The 12,130-nt window shown below is 42.3% G+C and overlaps 3 protein-coding genes across 3 annotated transcripts; 2 read left to right on the forward strand and 1 right to left on the reverse strand.

Moving 5' to 3' along the window:
* Window positions 1-836: 836 nt before the first annotated feature.
* On the forward strand, window positions 837-2,789 carry LOC120456588. The gene is made up of 4 exons (XM_039643496.1): window positions 837-848; window positions 1,584-1,798; window positions 2,058-2,237; window positions 2,520-2,789. Exons 1-4 carry the CDS (start codon window positions 837-839, stop codon window positions 2,770-2,772), a joined length of 660 nt encoding a protein of 219 aa, XP_039499430.1. The 3' UTR covers window positions 2,773-2,789.
* Window positions 2,790-6,910: 4,121 nt separating this feature from the next.
* LOC120456660 (larval serum protein 1 alpha chain) lies at window positions 6,911-9,547 on the forward strand. The gene is made up of 2 exons (XM_039643592.1): window positions 6,911-7,191; window positions 7,252-9,547. The coding sequence occupies exons 1-2, from the start codon at window positions 6,982-6,984 to the stop codon at window positions 9,487-9,489; spliced, it is 2,448 nt and encodes an 815-aa protein (XP_039499526.1). The 5' UTR covers window positions 6,911-6,981; the 3' UTR covers window positions 9,490-9,547.
* On the reverse strand, window positions 9,539-11,843 carry LOC120456661 (Meckel syndrome type 1 protein homolog). The gene has a single exon (XM_039643593.1). The coding sequence runs from the start codon at window positions 11,745-11,747 to the stop codon at window positions 9,678-9,680; it is 2,070 nt and encodes a 689-aa protein (XP_039499527.1). The 5' UTR covers window positions 11,748-11,843; the 3' UTR covers window positions 9,539-9,677.
* Window positions 11,844-12,130: the final 287 nt, after the last annotated feature.

Genomic DNA, 12,130 nt, shown 5'->3' on the forward strand with positions numbered 1-12,130 from the left:
ATCACCATCGCCCCTTTCCGCCGAAGAAACGGATGAAAGATTGAAAGATTGAACGATTTGCTGGTTCCATTCAGCATAGTTCAGTTCGGCAGTACTTTCGGATATTGAAACTCTTGGGTGTCCGCTAAAACAAACTGGTCGCCCAAAATCGTTAATCGTGAATCGACGCATATTTTATCGTTAGTGTATATATATAAATATATAGATATATTTTATATATTCCATGCTTTATAAAAAATTAACGCAGATTTAAATTTACGCACATGCACACACACACTCACTCAGGGCGAGAATCATCATTAAACGTGTATGCTAATTTGATGATGGCGGTTTTCTAATTTTGTTGCCCCGAAAACCAGATTTCTATGCTTCGATCTGCGTTCAGGCTCCGTCAGCAACCGAGATGCCAAAGGAGAATTGCCCAGAAGACCCTAAAATGTTACATCTTCTGGAAGTTGATGAAGTTGCAGATGGATGATGCCCCGCTTTTGGGCTAATCCCCGCCCTCACACACTCACACATATATATGTACATATATATATATATATATATTACCGATTTCAGCGTTGACAAACTTTGGCTTTTTTTCGATTCTAAGCGGCTGCGACGCCGGCAGAGGCTCAGTTCGTTGTCCGGTTCCTATTTCTGCCGACTTCGCTGCCGGCGTCGCAGATAATACCATATATAAGGAAACAAGAAGTCGCATCGTTTGTATTTATTTGCTAGAATCTGTGAGCATCGGAACTAACCGAGCCGCTACTTAATAATTAAAACATAACTTCGAGTCCTCGAGTTACGAGTTTTTGTTCGCCAAACACACACACACACATATAAAAATGAAGAGTTTTGTAAGTGCCTGCAAATGCTAAAAAGTATACATTTTATGCGTTATATTTTTTTTTTCGTGGTGTCCCAATAAAAAATTAAAAAGGATCAAGTGAAAGTGCGCGCAAAAAATGTCCTTAAAATGTGTGAATACTTTTAAGCCAGAGAAATGACTTTACCAAATTAGTTTGAAACACATTTAAAATCAATTTACGCAAAGTTCCTGTGAGGCTGGCCTATAGTTTTTATCAATTTCTGGGATCACCTGAGTATTAGTATGCCAAGTTAAAGAACTAATGACCCACACTTTGAGGAAAGTCCGAGACTTGAAATGTTTGAATCACCTTGAGCAGCCGCACAGCTCATCAACGTCAAAGCAGACGAATGACAAATATCGAAACGTTTGGAACCCATTATGATTAGTGCCTCGGCCCGAAACCAAATCAAATAAATCACGGCAAATATAGATAAAAAAAAAATTAAAAAGCAACAAAAAAATAAATAAAACAAGCGAAAAAAAACCGAAAGACTTGCGAGACAAAGCGACGCTGTGCGGTCAGAAACGCCAGCGATTCGCGCGCGACTTTGATTAATTGCTCGCTAATGCGAAATGCAAAATACGAGTCCAAATCCGTATCCGAATGCGATTCCGAATAAAAAATAAATTGAAACGTCTGTGATCCACAGATATGTTCTTTAGCATGGCAGACAAATCGTCGTGACGAGTGACACTACTAACCTGGCATTCTATCTTTCAGCTGATCCTTCTGGGTTTCGCTGCTCTGGCGGCCGCCGATGTCAAGCATCTGACGGATCGCAATCTGGAGCTCTTCAAGTACAATCCCAGTGACGTGTACACCCTGCCCGAGGACATCGATGAGGACAAGCCGGCGGTGCACTTCAGCGGCGATGTCATGAAGGCCAAGACCGAGACCCTGCAGAACTACAATTCGGGCAAGAAATTCAAGCTGGAGTGAGTAGTATACACATTTGTGTGTATAGTTGAGATATGGCTTTTGGTTGAATATATTAAAAGTTATTTATGGAGGAGGTGTAGAACACATTTTCTTGCAAATTAATACGAAGCCTTAAAGATTTATAGCACTAATTAAACATATATTTATGGAGTTCTTAAGTGCTGTAAAGATTTTTGGGGCATAACAAAATAAATTCAAGATATTTTATAGTTTTTTTAAGTGAGCATAACTAAACTTAAAATCCTTTTTTTTCAGACTGAAGACCCAGAACGGCATCGAAGTGAGCAGCGTGGGCAAACTGAAGGACGACAAGACCTTCGTGGTCAGCGGCTCCTACTCCTTCACCGGCGCCGATGGCAAGCGGTACAGGACTCGTTACACCGCCGACGAGTTCGGCTACCATCCCATCACCGAGCTGGATCTGGACATCCCCGAGTGAGTAACCATTGCACTTTACAAAAAACCAACAAAAAAAATGCTGTAAAATCTGATGAAAATTGGAAAATGAAATCAGACTAACACATAAGAATCAAAAGATTTAAATCTGTTGAGAAATTGGAAAATTAAATCAAACTAACACACTAGCTTACCAATGAAAAGATTCATTCGTTTTATAAATATTATTAATATCATGTTATAAATATATATATATAAATTAATATTAATATTATAAGTACCAAGGACTTACTGAATATATATTCCATTTTTTTGCTCTAGACCCCAGCCTTTGGCTGCCGCCGGACAGCGCCAGACCGTGGACCCCAGCAGCCTGTTGGGCAACAAGAACCGCTTCCAGTTCCTGCAGCAGACCCTGGACTCCGATCAAGGACCTCTGAGGGGCAGTGGCCAGAGCGGCGATGACTACAGCTACACGTCTCCCTATGGAAGTGCCTATGGCAATGGCTACGACTATCAGCCACCTCAGGTGCCACTGGCGACGCCATCTCGTCTGTATTTGCCCACGGCATAAGGCGGTTACAATTTAGATATTCCCTTATCCAACACCGTTCTTAACGCAAATTGTATGCCCCACCTGATTCCCGATTCCTGATTCCCGATTCCTGATCCCTGACTTTTCCCCCCAGCTGCAAGTATTTAGTTTTTAAGTGCAACTCCAACAGGCAAATGAAGAGTAAAGCAGAGCTAGCAAAATTTTTTTTTATCATTTTTTAGTGTTATACACGGAGCACAATTTTATATGATATTATACCTATATACACACTGATATATGTTATATATCTAGACCACACAAAAACACACACACAAACACAACAAAAAGAAACACACAAACACACACACACAAATCCCGAGAAAAGACACAAACGAATCTATGTATATACACTGAGTGATATTAGTAGTAAATAAAATGGCTAAACTAACGATCAAAGTTTTATGTGTTTTTCTTTAATTGGGACTTATATGGATGTGGAGATTTAATTTTATTTTATTGCAAGCATTTTGTTACATTTATTCGTCATCGATACAACGGGAATTTATTGTTTCTGAATTAAATTGAATTGTGGGCGTTAATATCATTAACTTAAAATTCATATTTTGTTTACTGTTTTATAAGTATAGCTTATAAAATTTTTGAACGAAGATTTTTCCTTAACCAATTAGGAGCTATAATTAATTAGTTTTATTGAAGCGACGAACCCGTACATGCAGTACTAGCACCATAACATCGCATTTAAACATATAAACAATATAACCAAACCTCTTACTTATCGCGGGAGGACTTACAACAAAATCTCATACATCGAAGGGGTCTTTAAAGCTGTCCAATGGTTTTGGCAAAGCCAAAAATCCGCGTTAACAATTATGGCATTCCATATTTGGACCAATATTTCGAATGCTGTGATGAAAATGCTGATATTAATAATCGCAAAAAAAAGGGAAAACGATTTTTAGAAAAATGCAATATTTACGATTGATATTTTCGGTATAACTTGGCTAAAAATGGTCAGAAAGTTAAAAGAATTACAGTTTTTTACTCCTAATTACCAATACTAACCAACCAAATCACTTTTTGAACGACTTTGTTAAAATAATTTTTGGCCAAATTTTCGCATTTTTTTGTAAGGGGTAACATCATTAAAATTTGCAAAAAATGTGAAAAAAATAGAATTTTTTTTTGAAAACACAGTTTGATTGGAAATTTAATTACGAGCTCAACGAGGTATTACATTCCATATTCGGACCATTATTTCGAATGTTCTGATCAAAATACTGATTATTTATTTACGCAAAAAATCAGAAAAACAATTTTCAGCAAAAATGCAATATTTACGATTGATATTTTCGGTATAACTTGGCTAAAAATGGTCAGAAAGTTAAAAGAATTACAGCTTTGTACTCCTAATTACCAATACTAACCAACCAAAGCAAATTTTGAACGACTTTGTTAAAATAATTTTTGGACAAATTTTCGCATTTTTTTGTAAGGGGTAACAACATTAAAATTTGCAAAAAATGTGAAAAAAATAAAATTTTTTTTTGAAAACACAGTTTGATTGAAAATTTAATTACGAACTCAACGAGGTATGACATTCCATATTTGGACCATTATTTTAAATGCTGTGATGAAAATTCTGATATTAATAATCGCAAAAAAAAGGGAAAACGATTATTAGCAAAAATGCAATATTTACGATTGATATTTTCGGTATAACTTGGCTAAAAATGGTCAGAAAGTTAAAAGAATTACAGTTTTTTACTCCTAATTACCAATACTAACCAACCAAATCACTTTTTGCCCGAATTTGTTAAAATAATTTTTAGCCAAATTTTCGCATTTTTTGTAAGGGGTAACATCATCAAAATTTGCAAAAAATGTGAAAACAATAGAATTTTCTTTTGAAAACACAGTTCGATTGGAAATTTAATTACGAGCTCAACGAGGTATGACATTCCATATTCGGACCAATATTTCGAATGTTCTGATCGAAATACTGATATTTATAGTCGCAAAAACCAGAAAAATGATTTTTGGCCAATATTCAAAAATCATCATCAAAAATTACAAAAAATGTGAAAAAAATTTAATTTGCTGCCATTTGCCACTGCTTTGGGAAGGACTGCACCATTAATAAACAACACGAAGTAGCCATTTCTTTTTTTAATAATATATTATTTGCTAAAATTTCTAATATTGGCTTCCCATATTTAACTATATAAATGTATATTTCTTCATTTTAGTAGTAGCCAAAAGTGAGAAAGTTAAGCGTCCCTCTCGATTTCTCCCCAGGTACTCACCCCTTTCCTCAAGCTCTTTCCACGTCACAGCTGAGAGATGGTTGTATCTCCTGGAAAATAGCTTGCTCAGGCACTTCCTCCAGTAGGTCGAGATCGCATTGTTGATATCCTCTGCTGCCACAAAAAATCACTGCACCACTCACTCACATTTAGTATTTTTATACCCGTTACTCGTAGAGTAAAAGGGTATACTAGATTCGTTGAAAAGTATGTAACAGGCAGAAGGAAGCGTTTCCGACCATATAAAGTATATATATTCTTGATCAGGATCAATAGCCGAGTCGATCTGGCCATGTCCGTCTGTCCGTCCGTCTGTCCGTCTGTCCGTCTGTCCGTCTGTCCGTCTGTCCGTCCGTATGAACGTCGAGATCTCAGGAACTACAAAAGCTAGAAAGTTGAGATTAAACATATAGACTCCAGAGACATAGAAGCAGCGCAAGTTTGTCGATTCAGGTTGCCACGCCCACTCTAACGCCCACAAACCGCCCAAAACTGCCACGCCCACACTTTTGAAAAATGTTTTAATATTTTTTCATTTTTTTATTTGTCTTGTAAGTTTCTATCGATTTGCAAAAAAACTTTTTGCCACGCCCACTCTAACGCCCACAAACCGCCCAAAGCTGCCACGCCCACACTTTTGCAAAATGTTTTGATATTTTTTCATTTTTGTATTAGTCTTGTAAATTTCTATCGATTTGCCAAAAAACTTTCTGCCGCGCCCACTCTAACGCCCACAAACCGCCAAAAACTGTCCGTGTTGAAGACTCTCCTTTGCACTTCCACTCGCTGAGTAACGGGTATCAGATAGTCGGGGAACTCGACTATAGCGTTCTCTCTTGTTTTTTTTAAAAACATCGAAAAAGTGGTTTGCTTATGTAGGACTTTTGAGAAGCGCAGAGGAGGGCACTAATATTTTGGTATTATTTAGTATTAAGTATTTAGTATTATTTAGTATTTAGTATTATTTAGTATTTATTATAAAGTTTTTTAGTATTTTTTAGTATTTAGTATTATTTAGTATTTAGTATTTAGTATTATTCATTATTTCCTTTTAATGTAAGTGGGTGTTATCTCATTAACTTAAAATTCATCTTTTTATCATTTTCTTTATTTTTCTTTATTTTATTATTTTATTTTATTATTTTATTTTATTATTTTTTTTATTATTATGATGTTTTATTAGTTCAGCTTATAACATTTCTGAACGAAGATATCAGAAATTATTTTGTACGTATGCCTAAGAGCATGCAATAAAAGTATGAAATTCATCTGCATCGACATACACATACACATATGTATGTATACAAAAATTTATAAATTAAAGCTATAATTAATGACTTCTAATTTGAGCTCGTAGCACTAATTCTTTATATACATAAGTATCTGGAACTAAAACGTTTTTAAAATCGGAATAAAGTAGCAACACTCAAGAAAAAGGTATAAAATTACTCATACGCCATGGAGTACATAATTTTCTATAATAATGCTTGCCAAATATCTAACTCAAGTTCGAAATTGGTGTCTGAATGGTATTGTCTCTAAATTAAAGATTTATATATATATAATAATTTATATATATTAAAACCTGTGCAGAAATTGCAGTCAAAGAACCGAAGGTTGCGCTATTTTTGGAATGCAAATCTGGACTCGATATGTTGGGACCAACGGAGGCTGTCCAGGTGATAAGCGGATGCGCTGCAGTAGCAACAGATGTTCGCGGCGAGCACCTGAGATACACCCGATGATCCCTGACCCCATCGTCACAGATACGTTACTCCCGATTACCGCGGGCATCTGGGGCTATAAAAGCAGACCCGTGGGCGTCGTTAAGGCAACAGTCTTTAGGCATTGGATCCACCAAGTGCATCCGATCCGGAGCAGTTGAAGTTGAGTGAAGTTTCGAGCGAAGGAAGGAGTGCCCAGGATGAAGTTTGCTATCGCATTCCTGGCCTGTGTGGCCGTGGTCGCTGCGACCGGTTACCATCAGACCCACGACATCAAGGTCGCTGACAAGGACTTCCTGATGAGGCAGAAGTTCCTCTTCGAGATCGTCTACCGCGTGGAGGATCCGCTGATGTTCGAGGAGTACATTGCGATGGGCAAGAAGTTCTACTTCGAGCAGGAGCACTACACGGTGAGTGGGAATACACGGGAGTAGACTGCGGTACCTAAATACGCCTTCAATCCCTTGCAGCACTTCGATCTGTACATGGAGAAGTTCTACGAGGCCTACAAGGCACATGCCCTGCTGCCCAAGGGCGAGTTCTTTGGCGCCCTGGTGAAGCACCATGCCAAGCAGGCACGTGGACTGTTCAACTTCTTCTACTACGCCAAGGACTGGGAGACCTTCATGACCAATGTGGCCTTCGCTCGCATGCACTTCAACGAGGGCATGTTCGTCTACGCCCTGACCCTCGCCGTCATCCATCGCGATGACTTCCATGGACTGATGCTGCCCGCCATCCACGAGATCTTCCCGCAGTTCTTCTTCAACAGCAAATTTGTGATGGAGGCCGAGAAGTTCGACTACGAGATGTGGATGAAGACTAGCCTGTACGAGAAGGAGTACATGGATGTGTACCACAAGATGCCCACTTTTTCATATGGACACGGATACGCACAAGAAATGGGACACGGATACGGAAAGACACACGGACACGGACAGACATACGAACATGGATTCAGCAGTCTGCACCAGTCCAGCGACTACATGTACATGAAGGACTTCAAGACGTGGCAGTGGTGGAAGCTGATGGGTCTGGGCGAGCACTGGTACAGTGAGAGCAACTACATCCTGCGCGAGAACATCTACGAGTTCAACCAGGATAGCAAGTGGCTGACGATGATGAAGGACGTGAAGAAGTTCTACATGCCGGTGGACTATAGTCGCGATCTGCATCTCTACAACGAGGAGTCCAAGCTGTCCTACTTCACCGAGGATCTGGGCTGGAACACCTACTGGTACTACCTGAACATGGACTACTCCTTCTTCCTGGACGGCAAGACCTTTGGCCTGCAGAACGATCGTCGCGGCGAGTGGTGGCTGTACAATGTGCACCAGCTGCTCAGCAGATATCACATGGAGCGTTTGTCCCATGGTCTCGGCGAGATTCCCCAGTTCTCCTGGTACCACCAGATCGAGATGGGCTACGATCCGCAGATGATCTACTACAATGGCATTGGCTACAGCTACCGCAAGAACTACTACGAACTGGAGACGTACGGTAACTTTGAGATGCTGGACAAGATCACCGATTTCCAGCGACGCATCCACAACATCATCGAGTTGGGCTACTACCAGACGACCGATGGTCAGATGATCGATCTGCGCAAGCCGGAGTCGATTGAGATCATCGGTAACATGCTGCAGGGCAACATTGATGCCATCGACAACATGTTCTTCCAGTTCTGGTACATGCTGGCCCATATGTACTTCGCCGATACCCATTACTATCAGATGGAGGTGTACCCCAACGTAATGCTGAACTTCGAGACGATGATGCGGGATCCCATGTTCTACATGTTCTACAAGTCAATTGCCCAGGTCTACTTCCAGTTCATGCACCATCTGCCCAAGTACACCAAGGAGCAACTTCTCATGCCCGGCGTTACACTGAAGCATGTGGAGGTCAGCGAGCTGGTTACCTACTTCGATATGGTTGATTTCGATGTGACCAACATGCTCAACGGCAAGATGATCTTCCACGAGGGTCAGTTCCTATGGGACAAGTCCTTGTTTGCCCGCCAGATGCGCTTGAATCACAAACCCTTCAGCTACACCTACACCATCGATTCGGCCAGGGATGAGAAGGTGGTCATTCGCGCCTTCCTGGGTCCCAAGTTCGATGAGTTCGGCAGGATGATCTCGTTGGCGGACAACCGCTTCAACTTTATGGAAATCGATGAGTTCACCTATTCGCTGAAAACGGGCAGCAACCTGATCACCAGAAAGTCCAGCGACTTCGCTTGGACCGTCAAGGATCGCACCACCTACACCGAGTTGTACTACTACACGATGATGGCCTTCGATGGCAAGTACGATTACCCAATGGACCTAACTGAGCCCCACTGCGGATTCCCCGATCGTCTGGTTCTGCCCATGGGCTGGAAGAAGGGCATGCCCATGCAGATGTTCTTCATGGTGGTTCCCTACATGGCACCACAGCACGAGCAGTTCACCACCTTCGACTACACCTACTCCTGCGGCATCGGATCCGGAGCTCGCCACGTGGACAGCCTGCCTTTTGGATATCCCTTCGATCGCGAAATCGACGAGTACGAGTTCTACGTGCCCAACATGTACTTCAAGGATGTGACCATCTACCATGCGGATGCAATGGAGAAGTACTACAACTACAAGGAATACTCCGACTATGGTCACTTCGATTACTCCTTCTTCAGCGACTACTACACCAAGTACTTCAAGTTGTAGACGACCATGAATTGAATCTAGTTTATAGATAGCAAAAAGTGAAATAAACTTTCGAAAATCCAAGGTATTCTGATTTCTTTGTACAAATTAATTAGTTTATAAAAAAATTTCTGGTAATCATATTACTGTACACATTGAAGAGCTCCAATCTCAGCCTGGAAGTATGCTGATAATGGCGAAGGTGTTTCTCAGCTGGTTTCCAGCAGGAACTCGATGCGTTCCCTGGCCTCCACAAAGGCGGCCATCACCTCGTCCAAGGTGGTGGCCCTCGAAGTATCGGCATTCGAACTGGATTTGACATCCTCCTCATCGCTGACGCCATCGTCGCTGCTATAGTTGCCGAGATCCAAATGGAAATGGTGATGGAACTGGCTAGATGTGTCCACTTGGCGCTGCTGAAGCTTTTGGAGCCGAAGCGTAAGTGTTCCCGTGGTGGTCATTGCGCTGTCCGAGTTGAAATGCAAACGAGTGTGCACTTCCGATTGCCGGTGTACATCGAAGAAGGACTCAAAGTCAAACAGCTGCCGACCGCCTATGAAATAGCGATTGAGGGCATCCAGCCAGTTGCCCAATGGTCGGATGCACTGCAACCGTATGGAGTCCGTTGGCAGGGCGGATGTCAGTGATATGGCATGGTGGGCATATCCCTCACATCGCTCCCGCTGCCAGCCGTCTATGCTGATCACTTCGAAATATATATGCATTAGATCAGCGGGATGATGTTGCTCCTCCAGTAGTAGGGTCACCTGCCAGCAGTGACCCAAATGCGCAGTCCTCCAGTCGCCAGCATTCCTGCACGTGGCCGTGGCTCCCTGCATGGGATCCACACCCGGTGTGCCCTCATAAAGGGTATTTGCTGGAGCTTTCAGATAGTATCTGACGTGTATGTTGGGGTTCTCAAAGTTCTGGCCTTCCTGTAGCTCCAGCAGCAGGCTGACCCGCCTCATTCTCTTGGGCGGCATTTCGAACTGGAGGAGACTTCTCCTCTCGCTGGCTGCCGCTCGTCGTCTGTGGTAAAACTCCAGAATCTCTTCGGCGGAGGCTTTGTCGGGCAGATCTTCTTCGTGGGTGAAGCCATCCCCCAGCTCCTGTTCCTCCTCCCCATTCGTCTCCTCCGGGAAACTGGCATCGTCGTAGGCCTCCAGCGGTGTGACATTCTCAAAGCCAAAGGCATACAACTGTCGGCAATCGTTATTCCGCTCGATCTGCACCACATAATCCAGATCTTGGGCACTGCTGCTAAAATCCGGATAGACATAGAGCAGACCCTGTTCGGGATCATAGCGTATACTGATCAACAGAGTGTCCTGCTGCAGATCGGCATAGATGTACATTAGCTGATAGCCCTTCTTATGGAACTCACTCGCTTCGGCGGGCATAAGGTTCTCGGGATCGGTATCCAATAAGGTGTGTATGAGGCAAGTTCTGGCAGCAAAGTTGGGATCATCCAGTACCGAAACATCCGACATATTCGCCGAGGACGGACTACTACCTCCCAGGTGCACCAGGGTTAAGCAACTTCTCTGCTTCGTCTTGGTCTTACGCATTCGGCGACGAACTGTAATTGTTTCAGGATCCTGCTCCTTTTCCCCATCTTCCCGATTCTCCAGTTTCCTTAGATATCGCTGTTGCAGCTCCAGGCTTTCCAAGGCCCAATTGTGATAGCGTCGCTGGAGTTTCGAGGCACAACTTCCGGGATCGTTTATATATCGTTCCAGTTCCGCTTGACTGAAGTGCTTTTGCTGCCAGGATATGCGTATCGTGGCTATGGCACCATTGCAGAGTTCCTTATTCCGTTCATAGAACAGATCACCAGCGGGAGGTCGGCTATTATCACTTAGGATGCTCCACGAGGGATTGCTCTGGGACTCCACATCCGTTACTTCCTCCTCCTTCTTCTCCTTGTCCTCCTCCTCCTCCTCCTCGTGCTGAGCCATGGGACTCCTTCGTCTCCTGACTGCATTGCCGGTGTAACCAGTTACCACATTATAGTAACTGCAGTAGTAGCCCAAGCGATTCTTTCCACCGTAGGAGTCATCGCCGTTGGGAATATGGATATAGCAATCATGCCAGATGTCTTTCTCCGATGCGGGATAGTGGTCACCATGTGCGTTCGCCGACTGCGCACCCACGTACTCAAATTTCGGTACCGGAAGCCATTCACTGATGTGACGCAGCTTCAGTTCCAATTGCAGATCGCCAATGTTTCCGCTCACGCGATATACGCCAGTGCGCTTTATGTCACTGCTTTTTTGCATGATATCTCGTTGATTTTTCCAGCCACTCGACTTTTAGTTTCGTTTTTTAAGCCTCAAAGATTGTAAACTAGCGGCCTTCCTTGTTTGTTTTCCATTTTGTTATGTTTTTGTTTATGGTTTTTGAAATACCGTTGCCCAGACAACCAATCGATTATATACTAAAACCCATTCATTGTTGCCCTGACAACTATCAAGGCCGATTACTATATTGGTAAACATAGTAGCTAAATAGTAGCCAAAAGATTACCTACCTAATGTGATTTAAAAAAATATTTTAATTGTGTAAAGTGCATTTTGCTTATTGCTTTAATTGATTATTTGTTTTCAAACGAGGTAATTCAAGAAATCCCTCCGATTTATGGTAAAATATACAAATATCAAAT

The sequence above is a fragment of the Drosophila santomea genome, chromosome X (assembly GCF_016746245.2).
Source record: "Drosophila santomea strain STO CAGO 1482 chromosome X, Prin_Dsan_1.1, whole genome shotgun sequence".
NCBI classification, from domain to species: Eukaryota; Metazoa; Arthropoda; class Insecta; order Diptera; family Drosophilidae; genus Drosophila; species Drosophila santomea.

What these genes read in the sequence shown, in the direction of transcription:
- LOC120456588 (XM_039643496.1), top strand. An exon ending in GGCAAGAAATTCAAGCTGGA is followed by an intron (nt 1,799 to 2,057) that starts GTGAGTAGTATA and finishes CTTTTTTTTCAG; the next exon opens with ACTGAAGACCCAGAACGGCA. An exon ending in CTGGATCTGGACATCCCCGA is followed by an intron (nt 2,238 to 2,519) that starts GTGAGTAACCAT and finishes TTTTTGCTCTAG; the next exon opens with ACCCCAGCCTTTGGCTGCCG.
- LOC120456660 (XM_039643592.1), top strand. Translation starts at nt 6,982, where the DNA reads ATGAAGTTTGCTATCGCATTCCTGGCCTGTGTGGCCGTGGTCGCTGCG. An exon ending in TCGAGCAGGAGCACTACACG is followed by an intron (nt 7,192 to 7,251) that starts GTGAGTGGGAAT and finishes AATCCCTTGCAG; the next exon opens with CACTTCGATCTGTACATGGA.
- LOC120456661 (XM_039643593.1), bottom strand. Translation starts at nt 11,747, where the DNA reads ATGCAAAAAAGCAGTGACATAAAGCGCACTGGCGTATATCGCGTGAGC.